Here is a 14373-nt window from a genome sequence, read left to right as displayed (position 1 = left end):
AAGAGTGACGTAATAACGTTTGGCGAATCACATGCGACCTTTACAGATATAACATTCCTTCCGCCTTTAAAACCGCCATACATGTCATTACGGTCGAGTCTACTTGGCTTGACGACGAAACTCGTACGATTGGTAGCGGTCCGGTGCTTTCCGGGTCCGGCTTCCTCTTCAAAGCGTTGGTGCTGTGGAGGACGCAGAGGCAGATCCGTCGCCTTGATCTTGCTGAGCAACTGCAGGAGGCTCGGAGGCAGAAGCGTTGTGTTGAGTGTGCTGTCGATCATCGGGCTCAGGTACCTCGAGGGGCTGCTCTAAGTTTGGAACCGAGCCGGGGCCTTGACTCGGGAGCTCAGCGGCGTGGAACCTCGGAGCAGGAGATTCCGCCCTGGGTAGCTGACCACCGCGGCTGCCCTCCGGGGCTGCTTCCGTTGTGGCGCTCGGTGTTGGAGTTAGGATTTCAGGAAAAACAGACCCAGTCGAAGAAGCCCAACTTGCACGGAGATGGTCCATATGGATGAACCGTGTTCGATTATGCACATTCACCAAATATGTAGTGGGGCTCACAACTTGAGTTACCAGCCCTTCTTCCCAGGACACTTCCTCGCCTCTAGTCGTTTTTACAAGAACTTTGTCACCTTCTATGAACGACTTTCCCCGACCTCTCCGGCCGTTTCGCAGTGCAGTTTCGCGTTCTTGCTTAGTCCTCATGTCTCCTGCAAAGTTTGGTCGTATCAGTGAAAGCAGTGTACGAGGTTGACGCTTCAAAAAAAGTTCTGCTGGGGTCTTCCCAGTAACCTAGTTTGGTGTATTCCTGTAGGCCAACAAAAATTGTTTACTTGTTCCAGAATAGTCCTTCTCCCCCCGGTGATTTGATCATGTCTTACTTGTTTCAACAGGGTAGTCTTCGTAGTTCGTACCAGGCGCTCAGCGGCTCCATTCGAGGCTGCGTGATACGGTGGTATCCGGGTATGTTTTATGCCATGCCGCTGCAGGTACACCCCAAAGTCTTCGGCGGTGAACTGTGGGCCGTTGTCGCTCACCAACTCTTCTGGGTAACCGTAGGCTGCAAAAACAGAGCTGAGGCACCGCACAGTTTTTTCAGTGGTCGTGCTTGACACTACAAACACTTCAATCCACTTTGAAAAAGCATCCACCAACACAAGAAAGTTCAAGCCCTCCTTCGTTGCGTAGTCGACGTGTATCCGTTGCCATACGCGACTTGGATACGCCCAGGGCCGCAGGGGTCCTGGAGGTTTTGCTGGCCGAACACTTTGGCATACCTTACAATGACGAACTCTCGTTTCAATGTCGCCGTCCAAAGTTGGCCACCAAACGAACTGCCTAGCAAGCATCTTCATCTGCGTCATTCCGGGATGTTCATCATGCAAGAGTGTCAATACTTGCTCTTGGAGGGTTAAAGGGACGATAACCCGCTGGCTCCATGACAGACAGCCCTGTTCCAGGGAAAGTTCGTTGCCGCGGACGTAGAAAGGCCTCAGTTCTTCGGAGACGGACGAGGGCCAGCCGTTTAAAGTAAAGTCAGCAACCGCTGACAAAACGCGGTCGCGCTGTGTAGCAAGTGCCACCTCTTTCGCAGTTAACGGCGTAGCCGCAAATAAAGCAAAGCATTCTTCCTGTTCTTCCGCAGCTGTAACAGGGAGCGGGAGGCGCGATAAAGCGTCGGCCACTTCCATGTTTTTGCCTTTGCGATATTTTAAGCTATACTGATAAGCAGATAGCGTGACTGCCCAACGCTGCATCCTAGCAGCCGCTAGTGACGGGATAGGCTTGTCTGGAGCCAAGATTCCAAGAAGCGGTTGATGGTCCGTGAATAAGCAGAACTTCCTGCCATACAGGTATCTGTGAAACCATTGCAATGCAAAAATTATGGCAAGAGTTTCTTTCTCTCCTTGCGCGTAGTTTCGCTCGGCCGTGCTCAACGTGCGCGAGGCAAAAGCTATGGGTTGCTCGCTTCCATCTGGCAAAATGTGAAAGATAACGGCCCCCAGACCGTACGCTGACGCATCAGAACTCACTCCTATCGGTCTATTGACGTCGTAGTACGTCAATACCCGACCGTTCAAAAGAAGCTGCTTCGTTGTTTCAAAGGCTTCTGCACATGCCTTTGTCCATTTCCAATAACGTTTTTTTTTTTTTTTTTTTTTTTTTGAGGAGCTTGTACAAGGGTGCAGCTGCCGTTGCAAAGTTCTCAAGAAATTTCCCGTAAAAGGTCAACAACCCCAAGTATGCTCTTAGCTCTGTAACATTTGTCGGCTCTGGGGCAGAAATGATAGCCTTTACCTTGGTCTCGGTTGGGTAGATCCCTTCTGCCGAAACCTTGTGTCCGAGGTAAACCACGGAGTCCTGGAAGAACCTGCATTTGTCTTCCTTCAGGGTAATGTTATACTTCTGTAAGCGTTGCAGCACTCTCTCCACGGTAGCTTGGCAAGTTTTCATGTCGGTTCCTGTAACGATAACATCGGCAATATAGCATCCCACTCCCGGGATGCCCTGGAAGACCTGGTCCATCAAAGACTGAAAAATCGCCGGTGCGCTGGCGATTCCGAAAAGCAAACGCTGATACTCAAAGAGCCCTAGGTGAGTGTTGACCGTCAGCAGGCGTTTGGATTCCTCGCTCAGGCGCACCTGCTGATACGCAGACGAAAGGCCCAGCACACAAAAGACTTTTCCCCCAGTCAGTGTCGCAAACAAGTCTTCGGGCAGCGGCAGTGGGTAAACATGCATCTTGAGCACGGGGTTAACTGTTACTTTATAATCACCACAAAGTCTAATGCCCCCTCCTGCTTTCTTCGGCACAACCACCAAGTGTGTAGCCCAGTCGCTTTTAGTGACGTGCTTCAATATTCCACGCTCTTCGAGCCTGTTCAGCTCTTTTGCAACCTCGTCCTTGAGAGCAAACGGAATATTTCTCGCTTTGCAGAAAACCGGCTGACTGTTTTCCTTAACCGCTATGTGGGCTTCATAATTTTTGACAATGCCCGGCGAATCCCTGAAGGGCTCAGGGAACTTTTTCCGCAACGCAGCTACCTTGTCGGGCGTCGTGACAAAGCACACTGCATTCCCGTTAATTTTAAGGTGCTCGAGCCAACTACTACCCATCAACACTTGCATTTTCTTATCATCGCTCTGCACAACAAAAAGCGGTAGAGTCAGGCTTTGTCCCTCGTAGTCAACTTTTACATTCGCCTTGCCAACTACTGGCACCTTCTCTCCAGTATAAGTTTTCAGCGACACATTAGTTTGGTCGGAATGGACGTGGGGAAACTTTTCTTTAAACAAACTCTGAGGCATCAGGGTTACTGCTGCCCCGGTATCCAAAATCATTTCCACCGGTGTTCCTTCAACAGAAACGCTGACGCTGTAACCGGGTATCTTTTCTTTCGCGAAGAACACCACGTGGCTTTCTATGTCATCAGATTCGCTGTTAGTGGTTTCTACTGCTTTAACCCGGTGACTCCGATGTTTAGTTGGACACATTACTTGTAAGTGTCCAGTCTTAGAACAAGCCTTACATTTATACGTGCGGTACCAGCACTTATCAGGCTCATGACCCTTTCCGCAGCGATAGCATGTACTCGCTTTTCCCGAAGCGTTTTCTTGTTCAACTTGGGGCTCCTTGGCTTGCCTGATTTTCTCTTGTTAACGGCATTTATGGTACCCGCGGGCCCGTCAGGCGCCTGCATTTGCTTTCTCTGCTTTACGGCTAGTTCTTTCTCTAGGGCGATTTTGCAAGCCTCTTCGAACGACAGTGGCGCAGTTGCGAAGAAAATCCTTTGGGTCTCTTCATCACGTAGTCCGGCCACCAGCCTATCGCGTAAAGCGTCGTTTAAGAAAGTTCCGAAAGAACAGTTCCTCGACAAGTGCTTGAGTTCTGTAATGAATTCTTGCAAGCTTTCTCCGTCACGCTGATGTCGGCGATTAAACTGACACCTCTCGGCAATTACGGATTACTGCGGGCTGTAGTGGTCCTCCAGGAGTCTTTTTACTCCAGCATACGATTTCGCGGTAGGGATGTCTGGTACGACAATCTTTCTTAGCTCTTCATACACCTGTGGGCCAAGCACGTACAGAAACAGTTTCAGTTTTTTTTCCTTCTGGTACGTCATTAATGTCGACGTAATTGTCGAACCGCTCGAAGTAAGACTTAATGTTGTCAGTCTTCGGATCAAATTCCCGCATGCTACCGAGTCTTTGAAAATGCCCGCGTGAGTTCGAATCCCATCCTCGTCGCCAACTTGTTCTATCGTAGGATCGCAGGCAGACAGGCTCTCCGGGTAGCTGGAATGTACTGTGTTTTTATTACGGCCAGACATTCTGTTTTATAGACGTAAGCAAGAGTGACGTAATAACGTTTGGGCGAATCACATGCGACCTTTACAGATATAACAATAACTGAACAACTCGTTTCTTTCCTAGAACAGCATCATGGTCTAAACCCCAACCAACATGGTTTCCGCAGCGGCTTGTCAATGGTAACCAAGTTAATTAAATTTTATCATGAATTAGCCACGTACTTTGACAACCGTATGCAGTTTGATGCAGTGTTAATTGACATGTAAAAAGCGTTCGACCGAGTACCTCACCGTAGAATAATTCAGACATTAATAGACCTCGGAGTTCGCTTACATCTGACTGGATAACTTAATGCATACCTGTCAAACCGCCAGCAGCTTGTGGATGCAAATGGATCTTTTTCAGGATTATTTGATGTTTATTCCGAGCTACCCTAAGGGTTCGTCCTGGGGCCTCTGCTCTTTTTGGTCTAAGTTAGCTGCGTGTTGGCCGATGACTGCGCTTTTTCCACTCCAGTTTCTACAATACAGGACTAAATAAAGGTGACGGATGGGTTTGCTCGCATCGTGTCTTGGTGTTATGAGAATAACATGAATATTTATGTTACTAAAACTCAGTACATGCAAATTTCAACGAAAGTAAATGTCTTAAACATTCCTTTTGAGATTGACGGCGTACAGCTGACGAAAGTGGAGAGTTATAAATATTCGGGAGTAATTTTATCGAGTGACCTAGGATGGAAAAAAGCATGCGGTATATGTTAAGAAGCGTGCAACACACAAATTTTGATACATGATAATAACGCTTGGCAAATCTACTGTGAAAATTCTTCCATATAAATCAATCATTAGGCCTGTCCTAGAATGCGCGTCTGCAGTGTGGAGCCCGTGGCAGACTTCTCTGGTCAAAGAACTCGAAGATGTCGAAGCACTAGCAGTGCATGTAATTTTTTCAGATTTCAGATGGCCGACATCTACCACGAGACCTAAAAGGAAAGCCGATGGAAATCTTCTGGCAAACAGAAGAGCGTGCTAACGGGTCTCTTCATTCAAATTTTCAAAAACAGCAGGAAATAAATAGTTCGAAATATTTAAAGCCAAGAGGCTTCTTCTCCGAACGTTTGTATCGCTCAAAGACCGCAGCTCCTATTAATGCCACAATAAAAAGTTATCAATAATATTTTTATGTGCACACAATCGATTTACGGAACAGTCTTCACTGTGATGTTGTTGCCATTGATTCATTCTTTCCTTTTGAAAAAACTGTAGAGATCATTTTTCAGAACTAATAATGCTTTTATTACTGTTTAATCTCAAGTTCAATGAAAACAAATTTGTGATTATATTATATGTATATTAATATGTCAAATTAAAAAAAGAAGATGACTTAAGATTTTGTGCCTTGATTGTACAGGAAATAATTTTGTTGTTTTGTATATTTTGTTTGTATGCTATTCAGATATCAGTGTGCTAATTGGCAATATATCACCCCCTCCTGCCTTGGCCCTAAACTAGGCTAACAGTATTGATAAATACATTTCTAAAAAAATTATTGTTTTGTTGTTCTTATGTTCACCGAGACATGGTATCAGAAGAACCTGAAGGTACTATAGTACCTTCAGGTTCTTCTGATACCATGTTGAACTATTGAACTAGTTGTATACAACTAGTTCAATATAAAAGATTTTCAAACAGTTCTTTAAAAAGGGTGGGAAAATATTGATTTGTGTACGCGCTATATTTTATTGTGAACTTGTCACTGATTGTTTGGTTCATTTGTAGTGATTTTGAAATATTGACATTGAAGTGCAGGAGAAGTTATTTTTATATGGTCTATAGGTCACTAAAGTGAAATTAAACAATGTTTAATGTCATTATTATAAGTTTTAGGATATTTCAATGTAAACCGGTCTAAACGTTTTGTAGGTGGTGATTTAAGTAATAACATGCTAACAGCCTCAAATGCGCCATATTCACTTGTACGTGTTCCAGAAACAAACAATTTTATCAACGTCATTACCTCACTGAAACATGTTGGAGGTCTCTCATTTACGCTAGTGATCGATTTGTCCGCAGTACTGATGCACGCAATACGTCTTGTGGGGTCATTGCCTTCCAGATAAGCGGTCGCTTGCCATTATTCATGTTCACAAACAACATCATTGACAATCGCATTAACGCCACCGTAGAAACAGGTATGTTTAGAAACATGAAATCTCACAAAGTTGAAGTGTTTAGGTTCCAAACTAGTGACGTAAACTGGAACCCAGTTTATAATTCCTTTTCTATTGATGTGGGATATGTTTGCTTTTAACACTGTTTTAGTGTGGTTGAACCAACAATGTTACAAACTGATAAGAACAAAACAAGCTATACCGTAAATTTTGAACTACGAAGAACACTTATGATTTATATATATTCAAGAGGCATAGAAAGCAACTGACTAAAATTCTCAGTCAAGCAAAAAAAAAAAAAGAAGTTGCACTCAATATTAAAAAAAAATTGCAAGAACAGATCTGACTTGGAAACTAGATAACCGACTTTTGAACCGATCATCTGGAAACGATTCCATCACAAAATTGCAAACTGGTGACGCAACATTTGGTGGAGAACTTGCTATCTCATTTAACAACAAATTCGCGAACATTACCCACAGCAGTCACAACCAAATGTCGACGAGGTACCTAGGAACCCGTCAAAGAATAAAGTGCGTTTTATCCCCCAACTGACCAATAGAAGGTGGTTTGTTTACATATATAATTTGATACAAAATAGAATATGTAGTGACATCGACGAGGTACGAATCAAGCCAGTAAAATTCGTTTTGGATATATTAGTACCTGTATTCTCCTTTATGTATGATATTTCTATCGCCACAGGAACCTTTTTTCGTCGTACGCAAATGGCCAAACTGGTTGTTACTTTCAAAGGAGGAAACTAAAAGAGCAATCAAATTACAGCACCGTTTCCATTTTACCGATGTCTTTCGAAAGTCTTGAAAAAAAAAACACATGGCCGAATCAACTCGTTTCAAAATCAGTTTTTTTATTCTTACACCATCAGTATACCGTTTTCGGCAGAGACAATTGACCGATCTTGACCCAGTAACACAAAAATAAATTATCTTGAAATCATTTGAAGAAAAGCCTATTAGTGTTGGGGCTTTTATGGGCATTTTCAAAGCCTTCGATCGTATTATTCATACTACTCTACTTAAAAACAAACAAAAAACCTGAATTCTGTGGCTTTATATTTAGAATTCCGTCACCACTCTCTCATCATCACTGACCACTGTTCCCACTCACTACCTTTAACTGCCGATGTTCCTCAGGGAAGTATATTGGGCCCATTTCCTTTTAATATTTCTATCAATGACACCGTTAAAACTCGCAACGACGCGACCTTCGTAATTTATGCCGATGATACAAGTCCTTTTTTTTGCCGTGGACAACGAAACGTTTGCTCAAGTCAGAAACCGCACTTTGGAATCACTTTAAAGATGGAGTAACGTGAATTCCCTGCAGATGAACACATTTAAAACTAAAGCAGTGCTGTTTAAACCCAAGAATAAATCTATAATTTTCCACCTGCAAGAAATTTAGGCGTAATTTAAGGAAAAATAAACTTGTCATGGGTTTTCCGTGTTAAATCTATCAGCTGGAAGATTTTTTTAATGCTGTAGATAATCTTAACAAATGTATTTTCCACCTCCAAGTAACCATTAAATTGCACATAAACAACTCTCCTCGGTTCGCATCTGAAATAATGTCAGAACGTATGGGGAACTACAACAGTAACAAGCATAACAGACACAGTGTTCTTTCAAAAAAGGGAGTTCGGTCCACCGATAATGTATCACTTGACACATATACAGAACCTTTTATAAAAGCACTGCATCCCATTTCACTTATTCATTTCTATAATTACACCCTACTTAGATACAAAAAAAAAGAAAAATGAACATTTACCTAATTGTCCAAACAGCTGATTTAACTCGCATTCCTAACTTTTATACATTTCATAATACAGACGCTTGAAAGAAACGACAGTCTAGTATAAATTACGGAACCCAGATACAAAAACATAACCTCTTATGATTACTACAACTTTTATTAAGAAACAATATTACAGTTGAAACACGGACACGACCGTTCATCAAGATTATGTGTAGACTGTAAAATTCATTATTTGTTTTTGTACTTGTAAGTTTTATGCTTGCTTTATAATGTGCTTTCGTAGTTGGATTGTTTTCTTTTTAGTTTTTTTAACCTCTGTTTGTTTTCGTCGAGGAAACAGGGATGGGTCTCGTCAAACCAACATATGTTGACTTATTTGCCCACGGCTTCGTCGCCAGTACAATAGCATAGACAAAAATTAATTAAATTTGAATTTGAATTCCGGCCTAAGCCCAAGACAGCTGAAGGTTTAATCTGTTTTTTGTCTTTGAGTATTCTCCATTAACAGCATCATATGAGCCAATGGCACTGCACGAGAAACTAAACTCAGCAGGGCATTTAGGAAAACTAGATGTGGTTAGCCTGTAGCCGTTGCAGGTGATGTGCAACACTTTTTGGTTGGCATCTTGAGATGCCTATCAAACAAAGGTGCCGCACATGGGGCATAAGGGTCGTTGTGCAGGAGTATTCAGAACAGCTGTATTCTCGCGGCTGCATGAGAATAGTCCTGGCACCAGCGGAATGAAAATATTAGCAATATGCTACTTTGGGCGGACGGGAATGGATAGAGCAGTAGAACAGTGCGTCAGGAAATGCAGGATTTACAGAGTTTTGCCGGCAGCACAAGCTGTTTCCCTGAATTCGTCGCATTATCCTTTAAATTGCTGGCAGAAAGCACACATTGTTTTTGTCGCAAAGGGGCCCGTATATTGTTTAGTCTAAATAGACGCATATGGGAGGACAACGACGAAGTGCGAGTAAGTGGACGGGCTTCTCATCGAATCCTGCTCTTATGCCAATTAGCGCCGTGTTAATTCACAGTTACCGAGGTATAATTGGTACCAAAGTGTGCGCGAAGGTGCGGGGCATCAACCGCTACCAGTTTTGACCAAACGGTACGTGATTTTCTCGATTTACGAGGACGTTTCTCTGGTGCGGTGCGGACTTTTCGGTAAGCCTTGTAAGGTATCGGGTTGGCCGACGAAACTCGTCGACCGTTGCCACGCACAGCCGAGCCACCGGGTTTAGGAGAAAGAAGTGCATGGTAGCTCGGGGGGCAGTTGGTTCTGGTGATTGGAATGAGCGGCCATGATTTGCGGGTGTCTTAGAGCAAGTGTTTAAAAGACGTTGAAACCTGACAAGTGGGGGCTCGTCCGGGATAATAAGATGCCTCATCGACCGCTTTTCGTGCCGCCAGACTTTCTCCGTACGATGATGCAGCAAACGGATGGTTCAGCGCTCCATCCGGAACAGATCGCCGCCCACATACGCGAGCTCTTGATTGCCGCGCCCATTGAGCTTGCAGAAGGTGAGCTCGACCCTGAGCTGCCTCAGCCCTTGCAACCTTTGTCGCCTCAGCCCTTGTCGCCTCAGCCCTTATCGCTTCAGCCCTTGCAGCCCTTGTGACCCTCTTCGTTGGTAACGCCAGCCGTCACTGCGACCAACGGAGCGCCCGATCAAGATCCCATGCATGCCCTGTGGATCTCCACCCAGCCTCCCAGGTTTTCTGGTTTTGGAGATCTACAGTCACCAGAAGGGTTCATAGAGAAGCTCGAGAGTTACTGCCTAATCCAGGGTGTCAAGCCAGAGGATCGCATCAGCCGTGTCGTACCCGCAGTTCTCGACGGAAGTGCCAAGCTGTGGTTTCGCTTCGCGGGGGAGTTTACGAGCTGGGGCAGCTTCGTCACCGCGTTCCATAGTCAGTTTGCGCCGGTGGAGCCAGAGCACCGACTTCGGTTCGAGGAAAATGCCACAGTGGAGGAAACGGACATATCACTGCTCCTCAATGCATCCCAGCTGGCTGATGAACAACAGAAAGCTCCTGAAATCTCCGAGGTAATTCGCTACCTCCAAGACCGAACTCTGCCGACCGACGAAACAGAAGCACGTCGAATACAACATGTTTCTGATGATAGTGAAATCGATCATGACGGACAGCTACTAAAGGTTTCAGGGGAAAGAAAGCTCATCTGGGTTCCAAAACAATTACGCCAAACGGTACTGCAGTTGTCACACGATAACCCTTTAAGCGGACACTTGGGGTACTTCAAGACTCTGAAGCGGGTCGCGGAGAGGTATTTTTGGATTGGTATGAGGTCTGACGTTTCCCGCTATGTGCGATCTTGCCCGTCCTGTCAGACTTTGAAGCCTCGTCGTCAAAAGCGTGGGGGACTAATGGACAGTACCTGGGCAGAGGAACCTATGGCACGCCTGAGCGTAGATATAATTGGGCCATTACCTATATCAAAACGCCACCACAGATATCTTCTAGTGGTCATCGACAAGTTCACGAAGTTTATTGAACTATTTCCCCTTCGAACTCCGACGAATAAGGCCATCCTGGAAAAAATGATTGACTTTTTTTGTCGACATGGCTTCCCAAAAAGCATATCCAGTGACAATGGAAGAGTCTTCGTTTCTCGGCTGTGGAAGAACGTCATGAAGCACCTCGGCATCAAAGATCGCCACACGGTACAGTACCGCCCTGCAGGGCAGATGGTAGAGCGGCATAACGCAACAGTGAAGCAGTGGCTCCTGGCATACTGCCATGACCATCGTGACTGGGACCAACGTATCCCTGAAGTTTCATTCGCAATGAGAACTTGCGAAAGCGTGACCACGGGGTACACGCCAGCTTTTCTGTGCTATGGGCGCCAGCTCCGCAAACCATGGGAACAAAACCCCGGTCAACTTCAAACACCAGACAGCCGAGCTCCAGGCTTTGTGGCAGAGGTGACATCTAGGCTGCAAGACGCACACGAGTTTGCGCTAGAGAACCAGAGAAGAGCCCAAGAGCAGCAGCGCCGCTACTACGACAGAAATCGACGACAGTGTAACTTTAGGATCGGTGATCTAGTTCTCCGTGATCTGCACACTCTAAGCGATGCCAGCAAGGGCGTGGCGGCAAAATTGGCACCGAGACGCTCGGGGCCATTCGTGGTGGTGGGGAAAGTGGGGCTGAACGACTATCGCTTGAAGGACCGCAATACTGGACGACCAGCAGGACTGGCACATGCTGACCAGCTGCTGAAGTTTTGTGAAGACCGGCTGAACATTTAATCTAAGGGGGGAGGATTGTAAGGTATCGGGTTGGCCGACGAGACTCGTCGACCGTTGCCACGCACAGCCGAGCCACCGGGTTGAGGAGAAAGAAGTGCATGGTAGCTCGGGGGCAGTTGGTTCTGGTGATTGGAATGAGCGGCCATGATTTGCGGGTGTCTTAGAGCAAGTGTTTAAAATACGTTGAAACCTGACAGCCTAACGTAGGCCTACCACCAGTACGGCCACCGGTAGCGACGGGCCCGGCCGTTAGGCCCAACCCGGCGACGAGTACGACCAAGATGGCGTCCGAAATGGAAGTGGCCACGTCGATGGGTGATAACATGGCGCCAACGCTGAGCATCGGCAGTTTCGGTGGGCGCACGTGCATCGAAGTTCACGGAGAGGACATTATACCGTAAGAAGCCGAAGGCTGGTCCACCAGCGGCAAGCGCATCAAGCAGATTATGGCCGGCAAGGAAAACAGTGAGTCCGCTGCCATTACTCGCCAGTCTAGACCCAAGACCAGGGCCAGCTTTGCCAAGAGAGTTGCAGCTTCGGTAACGAAAGCGGCGAGGATGCCGATAGACATGCCAAAGGCAGACACCAAGATAGTCATGAGACCACGTGGCGGTCTCAACGTAGGGAGAACGGAGGTTTCAGTTATCATGTCGGTCGTCATGACGGCGGCTCGAGTAACGAAGGAAGAAGCCAAAGCAGACACCATCTACACGTAACGCGCAGCAAAACATCATCGTGGTCAGCACCCCGGACGAGAGGCGCGCCACGCTGTACTCTAAGGTCAAAGCCCTTAACATAGGAGGCAGGACATACGAAGTCAGCGCCTACTGAACGGCACCGGACGGCACGGTCAAGGGAGTCATCCGAGGCATAGCCGTAGATGACACCCCGGAGGAGATAGCCGAAAACATCGTGAGCCCGTACAACCCCCTAGCGGTGGAGGCGCACAGAATCGGCAATACAACCACGGTGATAGTACTGTTCGCAGGACAGAAAGTGCCGAACAACGTCAAGTATGGCTCGATATTAGTCAGGTGCGGGCTTTACCGCAAGCACATTGACGTGTGCAAGCAATGCGGCAAGGTCGGCCATAGAAGAGACGTATGCCCAAATCCCAACACCAGAGTGTGCTTCGGCTGCGGAATCGCGAACCCTAGCGAGGCTCACGAACGCGAATGCATGCCTAAGTGCAGGCTCTGCGGGGGACAGCATCCAACGGGCGAGAGGGAATGCAGAAACAAGTAGAAGATACCGTACGTGGTCAAGAAACGGCAATGGGAACGCAAGATGGAAGCCATGCAGCAACAACCGGATCCGGAAAGCTTTCCTGCGCTGCGAGCGCCGTCTGTCGAGAGACCCCGCGGGGAATCGAGGCAGCGCGACAGCGGCCGCAAAAGGGACCACAGCAAGAGAGGCAGGAGCGCCAGCCGCCGCAGACCGTCGCAGTCGAGGGAGAGAGCCGCCTGGGCCGACGCAGTCAGGGTAAACATTGCAGAGAAAAGACAAACACCAGCGCAAAACGCCGAGAAGAAGGTCCAAGAAAAGAACGGGGTGGTGAAAGCCCTGAGAGAAGAGAACGAGAAGCTAAAGCGGAAAATCGCCGAACATGACCCAACCATCAAGGAAATCAACGAGACGCTGACGACATTAATCGCAAAACAGCAGCAACAGCAGCAGCAGCTGCCGAAGCCCGCACAAGAGAGGAAACAAGAAGAGATGACCGCGGACAAACCAGAGGTCGAGGTGGACCCGAGGACCACGAAAGCGGCGGCACCGGCTCCCAAGAGGAGAGCCATAGAGGGCTCCAAGGAGCGAAAGATAACGGAGAGAATCAAAAAACAGGACGACAGGCTCGACCATCTTGAGGCGACCAGCAAGGTAACCAACGAACGCCTCACCGCGCTCGAGCAAACGGTTCAGCAGATGACAACGAACGTACAGAGCACGATCCAGAACATGATAGCGCAGATGCAAGCACAGCTGCAGGCGCACATACAGGCACAAATGCAAAGTATGGAAGCACAGATCATCGCCAAGCTGCAGCAATCATGGACGGGGCAGCACGTACAGCAGCAACCACACAGCCAGTGAGAAACCTTTTGGTCTGGCACTGGAACTGTAATGGCTTTACCGGCAAGAGAGTGGTGCTACAGCAACACTTGAAGCAACTAATGAGGAAACCAGACGTCATAACGATTCAAGAAACACTCAGCGAAGAGACGCCGAGACTCCCGGGCTACCGGTCGTACGACAGCCCGCCGAGCGCAAGGGACGCGTCCAAGGCAGAGGGGTCTGCACCTTCGTTAGGAAAGGGATCACCTTCATAGAACACGAACTGATCGGTAAAAGCGCATCGAACACTGCACGGTGGAAGTAATCACGGGCCGGAAGAGGAAGGAGAGCACTTTCCTGGTGAACGCCTACAGCAATCCATCTCACGGACAACAGAAGTTCACGGCACTATTCCACAAGGCGAGCAGAGTCGCAGGGAGCGATACGCTCGTAGTGTGCGGAGACTTTAACGCTCCGAACCAAGACTGGGGCTACCAAAGAACGACGGTCAAGGGGAGGGAGCTGATGCAAGATGCCACCGACGTGGGACTGAACCTAATCACGGATCGGCACATCGGTTACGAGAGACACCACTCCGGATCTTACCTTCGTCAAAACCGACGGAGGATCGAGAGAAGCGGAATGTAGAAACACGGGCCAAGAGCTGGGCAGTGATCACTACATCGTGGAGGTCGTCGTACCGCTCAAAGGACAAGGCAATACCGGCATAAGGAAGCATCGCATTATGGACTGGGATGCCTTTCGAATGGCACTAC

General features: G+C 47.3%; 1 protein-coding gene and 2 pseudogenes across 1 annotated transcript; 2 read left to right on the top strand and 1 right to left on the bottom strand.

The window, feature by feature from the left end:
* Nucleotides 1-3494: 3494 nt before the first annotated feature.
* On the bottom strand, nucleotides 3495-4197 carry LOC115328854 (annotated as a pseudogene).
* Nucleotides 4198-10924: 6727 nt separating this feature from the next.
* Nucleotides 10925-11545, top strand: LOC120844785. Its single transcript, XM_040216736.1, has one exon. The coding sequence runs from the start codon at nucleotides 10925-10927 to the stop codon at nucleotides 11543-11545; it is 621 nt and encodes a 206-aa protein (XP_040072670.1).
* Nucleotides 11546-11826: 281 nt separating this feature from the next.
* Nucleotides 11827-13636, top strand: LOC120844786 (annotated as a pseudogene).
* The last annotated feature ends 737 nt before the right edge of the window (nucleotides 13637-14373 follow it).

Source organism: Ixodes scapularis, unplaced genomic scaffold (genome assembly GCF_016920785.2).
Source record: "Ixodes scapularis isolate PalLabHiFi unplaced genomic scaffold, ASM1692078v2 PGA_scaffold7__128_contigs__length_106722199, whole genome shotgun sequence".
Lineage (NCBI taxonomy): Eukaryota > Metazoa > Arthropoda > Arachnida > Ixodida > Ixodidae > Ixodes > Ixodes scapularis.
This window is presented reverse-complemented; position numbering and strand designations above follow the sequence as displayed.